This window comes from Girardinichthys multiradiatus, chromosome 20 (genome assembly GCF_021462225.1).
Source record: "Girardinichthys multiradiatus isolate DD_20200921_A chromosome 20, DD_fGirMul_XY1, whole genome shotgun sequence".
Lineage (NCBI taxonomy): Eukaryota > Metazoa > Chordata > Actinopteri > Cyprinodontiformes > Goodeidae > Girardinichthys > Girardinichthys multiradiatus.
Genome location: NC_061812.1, coordinates 18379784 through 18393704, shown reverse-complemented (window position 1 = coordinate 18393704; position 13921 = coordinate 18379784). Strand labels below are relative to the sequence as shown.

Genomic DNA, 13921 nt, shown 5'->3' with positions numbered 1-13921 from the left:
CACCTTCTACAGATGATCCACATGGCCTTGTCTTTCAGTGTCGAACCCTTTCTCTCTCCTAGATATAGCAATTGACTGAGCTTTTACTATGACTAACTCTATGTGCTCTCTTTCAGACTATAACCTTGAAAAATGGCTCAAAGTTTATCTGTTCTTTCTTTCTAGATGAAATGACTAAAGGAGCTACATCCACCAACATTTAGTTTCCCTTCCCATAGAAAGTACTCCTGGATCAGTGCTTCTGTATTTTTTGTGTGTCTCTGCTCTGTTCTCTGAAACCCCCAGTCGGTCGTGGCAGATGGCCGCTCACACTGAGCCTGGTTCTGCTGGAGGTTTCTTCCTGTTAAAAGGGAGTTTTTCCTCTCCACTGTCGCTACATGCATGCTCAGTATGAGGGATTGCTGCAAAGTCAACGCCAGTGACTGTCCACTGTCTCTACATGCTCATCCAGGAGGAGCGACTGCTACAAATCTCTGACTGGATGCAATCTGCTGGGTTTCCTTAGACAGAAAAACGTTTTATCCAATTTGAATAAATAACCGAATCTGACTGCACTGTTCAATGGTTAGGATTAATTGGAATGTATGTACCTGATTTTTGTGAAATGCCTTGAGACAACATGTGTTGTGAATTGGCACTATATACATAAACTGAATTGAATTGAATTTATGCATCTTTCTCCCTCCCTCTCTCTCTCTCTCTCTCTCTCTCTCTCTCTCACTGTGTGTGTGTGTATGTGTGTACGTGTGTGTGTGTGCTTTTTTGCCCCCAGATAAACTGGTTATCTTTCTCAAACCACAAAGAATCCACTCACTGTCCAGCTGAGCAATATGTTGTGAATATTTCCTTCAGATGACAGCAATTTCAGAAATCATCGGGCAAGATGTGCCCTCTTATGTCAAACTGGCTGACATTCAGATGCAATATTTTCAGTGAGAACTTCTGTTTACCAAGCTGGATTACTAAAAGTTGACCACTCCTTCCTGTGTGGAAAATCAATAAGACTCAGCCAAGTGCTACTCTGGCCCAGAGGCCTCAGGAACACTCTGCTATCCTCCAAAGAACACAACATTACAGGTCCTTCTCAAAATATTAGCATATTGTGATAAAGTTCATTATTTTCCATAATGTCATGATGAAAATTTAACATTCATATATTTTACATTCATTGCACACTAACTGAAATATTTCAGGTCTTTTATTGTCTTAATACGGATAATTTTGGCATACAGCTCATGAAAACCCAAAATTTCTATCTCACAAAATTAGCATATCATTAAAAGGGTCTCTAAACGAGCTATGAACCTAATCATCTGAATCAACGAGTTAACTCTAAACACCTGCAAAAGATTCCTGAGGCCTTTAAAACTCCCAGCCTGGCTCATCACTCAAAACCCCAATCATGGGTAAGACTGCCGACCTGACTGCTGTCCAGAAGGCCACTATTGACACCCTCAAGCAAGAGGGTAAGACACAGACAGAAATTTCTGAGCGAATAGGCTGTTCCCAGAGTGCTGTATCAAGGCACCTCAGTGGGAAGTCTGTGGGAAGGAAAAAGTGTGGCAGAAAACGCTGCACAACGAGAAGAGGTGACCGGACCCTGAGGAAGATTGTGGAGAAGGGCCGATTCCAGACCTTGGGGGACCTGCGGAAGCAGTGGACTGAGTCTGGAGTAGAAACATCCAGAACCACCGTGCACAGGCGTGTGCAGGAAATGGGCTACAGGTGCCGCATTCCCCAGGTCAAGCCACTTTTGAACCAGAAACAGCGGCAGAAGCGCCTCACCTGGGCTACAGAGAAGCAGCACTGGACTGTTGCTCAGTGGTCCAAAGTACTTTTTTCGGATGAAAGCAAATTCTGCATGTCATTCGGAAATCAAGGTGCCAGAGTCTGGAGGAAGACTGGGGAGAAGGAAATGCCAAAATGCCAGATGTCCAGTGTCAAGTACCCACAGTCAGTGATGGTCTGGGGTGCCGTGTCAGCTGCTGGTGTTGGTCCACTGTGTTTTATCAAGGGCAGGGTCAATGCAGCTAGCTATCAGGAGATTTTGGAGCACTTCATGCTTCCATCTGCTGAAAAGATTTATGGAGATGAAGATTTCATTTTTCAGCACGACCTGGCACCTGCCCACAGTGCCAAAATCACTGGTAAATGGTTTACTGACCATGGTATCACTGTGCTCAATTAGCCTGCCAACTCTCCTGACCTGAACCCCATAGAGAATCTGTGGGATATTGTGAAGAGAACGTTGAGAGACTCAAGACCCAACACTCTGGATGAGCTAAAGGCCGCTATCGAAGCATCCTGGGCCTCCATAAGACCTCAGCAGTGCCACAGGCTGATTGCCTCCATGCCACGCCGCATTGAAGCAGTCATTTCTGCCAAAGGATTCCCGACCAAGTATTGAGTGCATAACTGTACATGATTATTTGAAGGTTGACGTCTTTTGTATTAAAAACACTTTTCTTTTATTGGTCGGATGAAATATGCTAATTTTATGAGATAGGAATTTTGGGTTTTCATGAACTGTATGCCACAATCATCCGTATTAAGACAATAAAAGACCTGAAATATTTCAGTTAGTGTGCAATGAATCTATAATATATGAATGTTAAATTTTCATCATGACATTATGGAAAATAATGAACTTTATCACAATATGCTAATATTTTGAGAAGGACCTGTATTGTGTATAACTTTGTCCACAAATAGATGATTCTATTTTCTTAAATGCTTAGTGATAAAAAACATGTCAGCTTAAAAACCAGCACAACATCTTAGTTAAACTCCATTTAGTGGCTGTTTCAATTCATTTGACGTGACTATCAGCTGAGTAAATTAGAGCCTCTACAGAACCCAGCAATGCTCCACACACAAAAGCAGTACATGTACAAATAAATCTGTACAAGCAACAGTCCTTGATCGTGCATTAAAAGATTTAGTCCAAAACCCCTCTTATATATTTTCATTTCTATATGGAAATCAGTAATCTGGCATTTTTAATATGTTATGACTATATGTAAAGGATGATTCTAAATAGTCACAGTAGATGACACAGAAGCAGGATTACATAAAGTAAAGCCATGTATTCAGATGCCTCCCTTATGGGTTTAGTCTCCAGTGTCTCCCATTTAGAGATTGCATCGCATATGCAGCACCCAACCAATCACAGCCTACCAAAACAGTCACAGCATGAAATATAGGATTATCATAACCTAGAGCTGCCAGTCACATTCAGCCAGTACAAACTAGTGGAGTCTCAATAATGAAGCATGTATTTTCAATCCTTGTGTGCACCTTTATTAAGATAATCCTTTCAAAATGCTGGGAATAAACAGTGACTCCATTAAAAAACAGTGATATTGACTCAGCTATGTCTTATTCATGTCACATGAACCTAGTTCATCTGAAATCGAGCAGCCAGTTATATAGTAGAGGCATTCAAAATGTACACGTTCTATTTGAAATAATATAAACCTCAGTCTTATGCAAGATCACAGGGTAGGACGCACATGTACTTGTGGTGCCAAATATTCATGTTTTTTCTTTAAAATTGGCTTTGCAATATACCCTTCTGATAACATAACACATTTACTGATTATTCAAAATGTTGAACTGAATAAGCTTTTGACATGAAACCTTGAAGGGATTGTACTCCTAAATTGTTTAAATGAATTTCCCACATACACGCTTGTTCTAGAAAAATAGTGGGCACAATTTGGTTTTCAGAGGCCTTATTGATTTATTAAAAACAGTCAAAGTGCCATTATCAGACCTGTCACTGCTGAAAATACACATTTAGATTGCCCTGATTCCCAAAACAATAAACCCCAGGTAAACAATAAATTGTTGTATTTGTAATTGTATTTAACCATATTGTGTATTGTACTGTATAATATAACATAATAACATGTTATATCATATCACATCATTTTGTATTTTATTGTATTGTGGCTAATTGCATTGCATTGCAGCATATTGCATTATTGCGTCTCATCGTATCATATTGTCTTTAACTGAATAATATTGTATTGCATCTTAATGTGTCAGATTTTATCGCATCATATTTTATCATTTAATTACTTGTGATATTGTTTTGTGTCATACTGTTCCACATAGTGTTGTATTGTATTAAGCTGCATCTTGGCCTGCCATTATATATTTTATTACAGTATATTTCAATGCATCACATTTTATTAAACCATACTTTAGCAAATTGCATCATGTCATACTGCACATTTCTGTAAAATATCCCATTGTGTCCTTTCATATTGTATCATATCGTGTTATATCTTGTATCATATTGCCCCATATTGTAGTGCATATTATCATATTTGATCAAAGTGTACAATATCATTTTGTAGTTTATTAATAATGTATTGCATCATATTGCAACGTATATTGTATTAATTATATTAAATCATATTCTGTCTCATTTACTAAACTATTTTGCTGATATGCCTTCACTCACATTTCAACTTGAGCAATTGGCTTTAATATGATGTTTATCCATCATTTGCAGCTGTAACACCTTCATATTTACTTTTTATTATAGTGTAATAACCATCTATTATCATATCGTAACCCATTGTATTGTTTTGTGCATTGTCTAATGTTTTCCTTTTCATCTTTCTTTATCTGCTGACAGGTTTGTAAGATAGTTACCCTTCTTAGTTTAAAAACAACTCATTAATCACAGAAATGCTCTTTGAATCAACACTTATCCAAAAATATCCAAACATAAGCTCAACGTTACAAGTTATTTTCTTTTCCTGGATTCTCAATATTATTTTGCTGACATAAACACCAACCTCAAAATCTGGCAAACAACACTGCCAATATAAACGTCAGAAAAGTTAAATATGGGAATTTGTTTTTATGCTCCTCATGCATCATTAAAAAGAAACTAGTTTTCAGTATTTTATTTAGAATTGTTTTGTTTCCATTTGAGGATATCAAGACCCACTTATTTGTTTGTTCTAAAGCATGCATATATCGTCTGTTTTATATGAGGGTAATACAATAATTGCCCTGAGACAACCCTACAAAGCATCTGTTAAACAAGAAAGGTCAGGCAACAATATTTTTATTCACAGGACATTTATAAAAGCCTGAAAAGATAAAGCTGGACCCAGCTAATGACAACATTAGACATCCTTGCAATCCATCACCAAGTGCAAAAAAGGTTTACAGCATGACAATCTGATTTCCAGGAACAGAATACAGTAGAGAATATTGCAACATTATTGCACAGCCAAAAGCTCCCCATCTACTCTTAGAAAACAATGTTTTATTCAGAGCTACATGCTTTTTGTTCAGCACCAATGTGCATGTTGATTGCATGAGTATTATATCTGCAGCTTGTGCTGTCAAGAGATGCTACCAGCAACTTCAAGCTTTGTAAGACCATGCCTTCCTATCACGCATTAACATAAGCACAAATAGTGTCTTAAAACTCAAGTAAAATCACAAGAGCTGAGACAGGTGACAGAGTTGGGTGATGGGATGTGTGAATGCAAACCCCAGAGAAAATCTGTCTTGTCTGTTTAGATTAACAGAGCTATTTTGGAAGCAGCATCACTGAGAGAAGGCATTTTATTGCCCAGATATAAAGCAACAGAATAAGAGGAATTAAATGTCATGTTTGTGTTGTAACTTTATTTACTAATAGAACCCACTGGTCTGTTTTGATCTTACAGAGAACTCCAACCATCATTCAACAAGTCATTTTAATAGTGTGCCAATCAGAATTAAGCCAATACACCCACACTTAATTAAACAAGCTAATAAATAATGTGCCTTCTGGCTGACTGAGAACCAAATATTTTGGGTGTCTAACCCATGGAGTTTTCCAAACATGAAACACAGTACAACATCCCATCAGATATTAGGACAATCTATCACAGTTTCCTATAACACTCACCACTCATGCTGGGGCTCATCAATGACCAACAGGATCTTGAACTTCTTGGAGAGGGATGGAGAGGGGGCCGACTGCTCCACAAGGCCAGCAGCGGATGCAGCTGTCTGTTTGACCACATTGGTGATAGAGCTGAAAGAGCTGAAGAAGCCAGAGGAACCGCCAGAGGAGGAGGATGACTGGGCCTGTTGGGTCTGCTGAGGCAGCTGGGTCGGACGGCGCTCCTGTGGCACGGGGGAGCTGGCAGGCACCTGGGAAGGAGCAGGTGCCTTGGTTGGGGAGAGGGCAGGGACTGGAGCACTGGCAGGGGCTGCACCCTGCTGGGAAGGAGAGGAGGCCGTGGGGGGTGGAGGAGCAGCTGGGTCAGGCCTCTGAAGGTCTGTCATGTAGCCATTGGGCAGGTTGGACATGAAGCTGCTGTCAGAAAGACGGCGCCGGAGGAAGTTCATGATTTCTGTTGAAAGGTGGGTCTCTTAGTCGTCTTTCTCCTGACTGGGAACTTCCTGATGTCCAGGCTGAACAGAGGGAAGGCAGAGTGGATCAGAGGTTAGATGAATGACAGAGCAAACAAATCAGTCCAAATGATCGAGGGATGCGTGACAATGAGCTGCTTCTGTATTGTTTCTGGAAGCAGGAAGGGAGGAGAGGATGGATGAAGCAAGCGAGGTTGGAAACAGCTCTAGTCCAGTCTTCAAGAGACAGCTCTCAAAAGTACAGCCAGGGCAGCAGAAACAGCGAGCGTGAGTGGTGTTCCTCCTCCAGAGCCTCACGCCTCTTGAAAATGCGTGTTTGTGACGTTGGATAGTGTGTATCTGCTAGAGAGAGAGAGGGATTTGTTGTCGCCCCCTTCAGAGAGGTGTTGGTGTTCTCTCTCTTCCTCTCTTCCTTCCTTCCTGCCTCCTGAGCTGCTGCAAGCTGAATGCACTGAAGAGATGTTGCCGTCTCTGTTTTTCTCACCCTCTCATTCGCTCCCTCTACCCTTTTCCTCTCGCTCACTCTCTCTGAGCCTCTCACTGGCTACATCCCCCTCCCCCTTCCTCCTCTCTCCTGTCATCATCTTCCTACATCACAGACAAGTGTCGTGCTGCAAAACTGTAGCACTGCGTGCCGTGTGCAGCCATTGGAGGGGGTTTCCTGCACGCGTGATTGAGGTGGAGGTCACAGTTGGAAACACCATCCATCACGCTCCACAAACCCCACCTTCTCCTGCTGCCACCCTTTCATCTTTCAGCCATTGGATCAACATGTCACATCTTTTTTTCATTCAAAGGGTAAACTCGGTTAATGTTTTCTTTCAAAATTCTAACCCTTTAATATTGAGCCTGATTCAGGATCTACTATTAAACATGTGAGTAATTTGTAATTTGACCTGCACCTGTTTGTGTGGGTTTTCCTTGTCTGTTATACATTTCTGTGGCTGTTTAACTCATCCTCTTTGAATATAAAAGATGTAGAAACGGGTGGGGCCATATGCTGTACACACTGAGGCACAGTTTTGATATCTGATAAATAAATTTGACATGATTCAGGATGGTAAACTGAAGAGAATTACAAAGGTTAAACTCAAATTCAAATTGAAAGAATTTCTTTAGGGGAAATATGCTTCGCAGCATTCATAAAGGGTCACAAAGAGAAGAATACAACAGTAGTGATAATAATAATGTTGGTACAGGACTTGTTTCATTGTGGACAATGACACCATCTTACCAGCTTTGGCCAGCATCTTCACAAAGTCTTTTTCTTTTCTTCTGGAGCAAAACACATGTTCATCTTTAGGACACAAAACCACTCTTCTTATTTAACAGCGTGATGGCTGCGCATTTGATCATGGCCGATTCTTGTATCTGTTAATTGTACCCAAGGAGGACCAAGTCCTCTGGAGGTTCACAGTTTTTTTCCTAAAATTTTGACTGATTTCTTTGGATTTTAACATGATCTTTTAAAAGGAAGAAGTGTATTTGAGGTGTTGCCTTAAAATACACCTACAGGTTTGCAGCCACCGAACTCAAATGTTGTGAATTAGGTTTACAAAGCCATGCCATTACAATCTGAACCTTCCCAGACTGCTTAAAGGCATTTTTAGTGTAAGTAAACTTCTGAATTTACAGAAAAAAAAAATCACCTAGTATTCTGGCAAACAACTTTGATAATTCTAACTCCCCTAAAAACTTAAAGAGTTAGTCTGATTAAATGCCAGAAATAAAAGTATTTTTATACAGTCTGTGTAAATGTTGTTTCAACTATCTATTTTTATCAAAAACTAAGCCAATATTCAGCAGTAGTGTGTAAAAAGTGAAGAACACTCTTACAGCCTCTAAGAAATTAAGAGAATGAGTTGATTAAGAGATCATTAGTGAGAATGAACACTTCTATGAAAGCAGAAGTTTAAGTAGTTTGCTGCTCTGGAGCCTTAAGGTTTGTGTTTGCACAATGGCAAACAGAAAATACATTTTACCTTCTTGTTTAAGCAGTATTGGCATCACTACATCTATTACATCTACTTTGGAGCTTTTATGTTTTAATCCATTTCTGGATACCTGCCTCATGTTATAGACTGGACAGGTTCTGAACAAAAGACCCTCTATTACTCTTGCTCTGTATTGATTAATGTGTATTTATTGTTTTTTAGTCTAGCCTTCTCTTGCCTCTGGTAGAAAGTCTTGCTATCTTGATATCAGCCACATCTTAAATCTGTAGGTGGTTGATACTATTCAAAAGTCTTATTCGCCTCTTACTCGGAGGGCTTCTGCTGCCCAAGACACTTACTTTGCAGTTCAATTCTACGGGTCAGATTCGCTTCAGTAACATCAAGAAAAAGGCAAGAGAAACTGGTATATCAGAGGGAGTAGAAGAAAGTAGAAAAGAGCAAGTGATAAACACCTCAGAGGCTTGCGGCCTCTGGTGGACAACACTGGACAGAGTGTGGTTCTTGGAGCAGCTAAGACACAGTGTAAAACTCTCAGGGCCTGTAGTTTCTTTCCTCAGTTAATGAATTTAAGTTGTAACTTTTTTGGATGGGTCAGTTTTTTTCACACAGAAAAAAACTCCAAGCGAACCAAAACCTACAAACCATGAGAAAATGTTCAGTCTGTTTGTTGGTCAGATGTGTCCAGGGCAGGAGGGCCAAATGTAAGTACAGGAAGCAGATGGGTTAGTTTGTTTCTCGGTACTATTGTAGGCAAAATTATCTTAGCAGTATTTCAAATTATTCCCAGAAGACATCTTGAAGATGGCATAGGGCTTTATTCTTTACAAAAAAGACACACAGCCTTTGTTTAGTTTGTTTTCTCTACCACATCCCACTCTGCGGTGCAAAGCGGGCTAATGAAGAAGTTTGGCTCAAGCTTACAGTGTTTACCTAATAGCTGTGTCGGATCAAGGTCAGGTCACATTCACACCAGAAACGAACTGGTCCAGAGTTCGTTTAGAACCGTACCAAGATCACCTCCTCCAAACGGGTCTCAGTATGGCTGTTTTGGTCCACAGCCCAGTGTGATTGCTGTGTTCACATCTACACAAACAAGCCACACTGAGGGGGGAAGCAAACCAGAGTTCATTTTAAATGGACCTCAGTGTGAAAAACACCCTAAAAGATGATCCTCTGTGAGGGTGTCTAAAGATTACTGTTACATTAAGATCTTTCAGTGGTTTTACAAAAGCATCAGTATGTAATGCTGCAGTGAGATGAGATAAAACCAGAGCATGATGATTGCTTGCAAATCCTTGTTTTGCAGCTTCCTTTGTGATGAAAGGCACATCTCATTCACATTTTCCATACACACTAATTAAAATTAGATATCAATATAGATGATCTTCTACACACTGCATGATTGAGCAGAAGCTGTTTTTCCTCTCTTTCAGCATTTAATCCTCAACAAACATCTCCTGGACCTCCTGGTTTCATTAAACATTCACTGTTTGAGGGCATGAGGAGACAAGAATTGCCAAATGGCAACAGCAGAAGGAGCCTGCGTCTGCACCACCGCTCTAAGCCTTACTTCACAAAACCGCCCAAAGATGACAGGAGAAAGAGGGAGAAAGAAGATTATTCAAGCGGGAGGAAAATCCCACACAGATACATTAAGAATAGCATGGCATTAAGGGACTGCAGCAGAGGAAAATGTGCCCCAAGGTGCAGCATCTTTATCTTGTTTCAAAAAAGCAGACATCTCAGAAAGATTTTGAATCAGTTATTTGTTTTTAACTAATAATTGATATTGCTGTAAACTATAAAACTTTTATTTTACAAGTTGGTTGAGCACTGAATGATGGAAATGTATTCCCTTGTCGGGGCTGGAGTTTTTGTTGTATGTTTTTGTCTGTGTTTTTTTACTCCTAGTAGGCGCTGGTGCTCAACAGTGGTGGAGACAGGTGTTTTCCATCTCGGTGATTGAGTCCTGGAGTACTTAAGCAGGAAGCAGCCAGCATCTCGTCGCTCGAGTATTAGCCTCTGTGGTAGCTACTCAGCCAGCCTCGTATTAATTAAGTTTATGTGTACTTTGCCTTCGACAATGTTTAACTTGTTCTTTGTTCTTTTCAGTGAACTGAACCGGCGACTACCTGGAGGTTATCCAGGCTGGCCTCGGTGGCTTCGTTCAAACACTAATTACGTTTTCAAGGACCTTCCAAGGATTATACTCCAGGATTATCAAACTTGTACCCGTTTCACTTGAGCGTGATTCTGCATGTGGGTCAGAGCCATACGTAACACTATGACATCCCTGAATTTAGTGGCAATGAGTGAGTTTTATTGACGCTCTCATATGACGAGACTTGACTCATAATTTGCAGGTGAGTAGTACTGTTTAGATTACAGCAAATCAGTGCACCTGAGCACATCCGCCATCTCACCTTGTATTCACCCCTAACGCTCAACTGGACACAGAAAACATCGAGTTGTGGCTTTTAGATTTATTAAAGTGCAGCTCCTATTATGTGCAGCGTGACTGAAATTCTGCTGATGACGGAGAATAGATGGCACCACTTTATGTGTTATGAAAAAGTAGGACACAGTCCATTGCAGAGGGATAACATTTGCAGCATGGCATTTTCTCTTGTAGTCACTTTAAGTCCAGTTTGATTTTGTAAAATAAAAAACATCTGATAGTGTAATTGTTTTTTCTTTGCATAACTTGAAGGACTCTTGTTGCAAGTCATGATGAGTCAGGCCTGATGAAAGAGGGAAGAGAAGGTCTGGGTTTAGCCAAGCAGAAGAGAGCCAGAGTAAGTCACAGAGCCGCAGCGTGAACTCCTGTTACATCCTGAACTTAGCCTGGCCCACATGTTTCATAACATGCATTTCTGACAAATTACACATCTCTTAAAAGCCATCATAGAAACATGTGAGTAAAATATTAAACATCTCTCATGCTGTCTACATGGATGCTGGAAGTTTTTTTCCCAAAGGTTTTCAATATAGACGCAGTCCTTGGCAATCATGACCTAAAGTAGCAGCTCAAATTGTGACTTAGTTTTATTTTTAAGAATCAAAATTCCTAGAAATAAAAAGTATCGTTGAAATTGCATACTTTTCCAGACTCAAATACCCAGACTTCTGTTCTTTATTTGCTATTTTTCTTAACTATAGAAAACAAAGTTTTGCTAGGAGTACATGGGCCAGGCTTTTATTAAGCATAAATTAGACACTAAAAAGGTAGATGGAAAAGTGAGTACACCTCTCACGTTTTTGTAAAAATTTTATTTTTGCATGAGACAACACTGAAGGTATGACACTTTGATACAATGTAAAGTAGTCAGTCTACAGCTTGTATAACGGTGTAAATTTGCTGTCCCCTAAAAAATAACTCAACACACAGCCCTTAATGTCTAAACCGCTGTTAACAAAAGTGAGTACACCCCAAATTAAAATATCCAAATTGTGTCCAAAGTGTCAAAATTTTGTGTGTCCATGTGTTATGATCCTTAGGTGTTTTTAGGTTTATTTTATGTCTTTTCATTTCCCTGTTGTTTATATTCTCAGTGTTGCCATTTTAGTTAATTCCTTTGTCTATTAGTTTCTTAGTTTATTTTTGTGTTCTTTGTTCATTTAGAATTATTTTTGTTAGATTTTCTACTGGGTTTCTTCTCATTTCTGTTCTACTCCTTTCTGGTTAATTAGTCTCCTCCCCTCAAATTCCACCCCTACCTCAGTGTTTTAGCCCCTAAACTTTTTACTTTTCTCTGCTGGATTCTTCCTTGTTTAAACATTAATGGTTGTTTGTCCAGGTATTTTGTGGGGACAGCAGATGTACACTGTTATACAAGCTGCACACTGACTACTTTACATTTTCTCAAAGTTTCATATTTTCAGTGTTGTCCTATGATAAGAGGTAATAAAATATTTACAAAAATGTAAGAGGTGTACTCACTTTGTACGATACTGTAAGTGACCTTTATAGATGTTACTCTGACTATATTTGCTGTACTGTGATAGAAATATAATTTGAGAACTCACTGAAGTACAGGTAATGTAATTTGTTCAGCAACAAAGAAATTACTATATCAAACCGTGTCTTCATCTGCGGATCAGTTGACTTCAAACAGCCAAACAAAGAAGGTTTCTTTAACAACTGTGTGTGCTGCATGTGAATCTGCTGGCTGAATATGGATGATTTTCTGTTGATTTCTGAGAGTGTGGGTGGATGTGCAAGTATAAAACCTCCCGTGGCTTCACTGGTGCAACTAAGTAATCAAATACAAAATATGTATGTGTATATATACAGTGCCTCGCAAAAGTACTCGGCCCCCTTGAACTGGTCAACCTCTTGCCACATTTCAGGCTTCAAACATAAAGATATAAAATTCTAATCAACAACAAGTGGGGCACAATTGTGAAGTGGAATGAAATTTATTGGATGTGTCAAACTTTTTTAACAAATAAAAAACTGAAAAGTGGGACGTGCAATATTATTCGGCCCCCTTGCGTTAATACTTTGTAGCGCCACCCTTTGTTGCAATTACAGCTGCAAGTCTCTTGGGGTTTGTCTCTATCAGTTTTGCACATCGAGAGACTGAAATTCTTGCTCATTCTTCCTTGCAAAACAGCTGGAGCTCAGTGAGGTTGGATGGAGAGCGTTCGTGAACAGCAGTCTTCAGCTCTTTCCACAGATTCTCGATTGGATACAGGTCTGGACTTTGACTTGGCCATTCCAACACCTCGATACGTTTATTTGTGAACCATTCCATTGTAGATTTGGCTTCATGTTTTGGATCATTGTCTTGTTGGAAGATAAATCTCCGTCCCAGTCTCAGGTCTCTTGCAGACTCCAACAGGGTTTCTTCCAGAATGGTTCTGTATTTGGCCCAATCCATCTTCCCATCAATTTTGACCATCTTCTCTGTCCCTGCTGATGAAAAGCAGGCCCAAACCATGATGCTGCCACCACCATGTTTGACAGTGGGGATGGTGTGTTCAGGGTGATGAGCTGTGTTGCTTTTATGCCAAACATAGCTTTTTAACAGTTCAATTTTGGTTTCATCTGACCAGAGCACCTTCTTCCACATGTTTGGTGTGTCTCCCAGGTGGCTTGTGGCAAACTTTAAACGAGACTTTTTATGGATATCTTTGAGAAAAAGCTTTCTTCTTGCCACTCTTCCATAAAGGCCAGATTTGTGCAGTGTACGACTGATTGTTGTCCTATGGATAGACTCTCCCACCTCAGCTGTAGATCTCTGCAGTTCATCCAGAGTGATCATGGGCCTCTTGGCTGCATCTCTGATCAGTCTTCTCCTTGTTCGAGATGAAAGTTTAGAGGGACGGCCGGGTCTTTGTAGATTTGCAGTGGTCTGATACTCCTTCCATTTCAATATGATTGCTTGCACAGTGCTCCTTGGGATGTTTAAAGCTTGGGAAATCTTTTTGTATCCAAATCCGGCTTTAAACTTCTCCACAACAGTATCTCGGACCTGCCTGGTGTGTTCCTTGGTCTTCATGATGCTCTGTGCGCTTTGAACTGAACCCCAAGACTATCACAGAGCAGGTGCATTTTTACGGAGACTTGA

General features: G+C 40.1%; 1 protein-coding gene and 1 long non-coding RNA gene across 3 annotated transcripts in view; one reads left to right on the top strand and one right to left on the bottom strand.

Annotated features, from left to right (window-relative positions):
* syn2b (synapsin IIb) overlaps positions 1-6823 on the bottom strand; it is a 136126-nt gene extending 129303 nt beyond the window's left edge. The window contains exon 1 of one of the 2 annotated variants that reach the window (XM_047346756.1): positions 5924-6823. In XM_047346756.1, the coding sequence (XP_047202712.1) occupies positions 5924-6369 (446 nt within the window). In that variant the 5' untranslated portion in view covers positions 6370-6823. The remainder of the gene's footprint in view (positions 1-5923) is intronic. The other variant, XM_047346757.1, reaches the window with a different exon arrangement.
* Positions 6824-7023: 200 nt separating this feature from the next.
* Positions 7024-11032, top strand: LOC124856382. The gene is made up of 4 exons (XR_007035313.1): positions 7024-7268; positions 9782-10052; positions 10260-10375; positions 10461-11032. It is a non-coding gene; the product is annotated as an uncharacterized LOC124856382 (long non-coding RNA).
* Positions 11033-13921: the final 2889 nt, after the last annotated feature.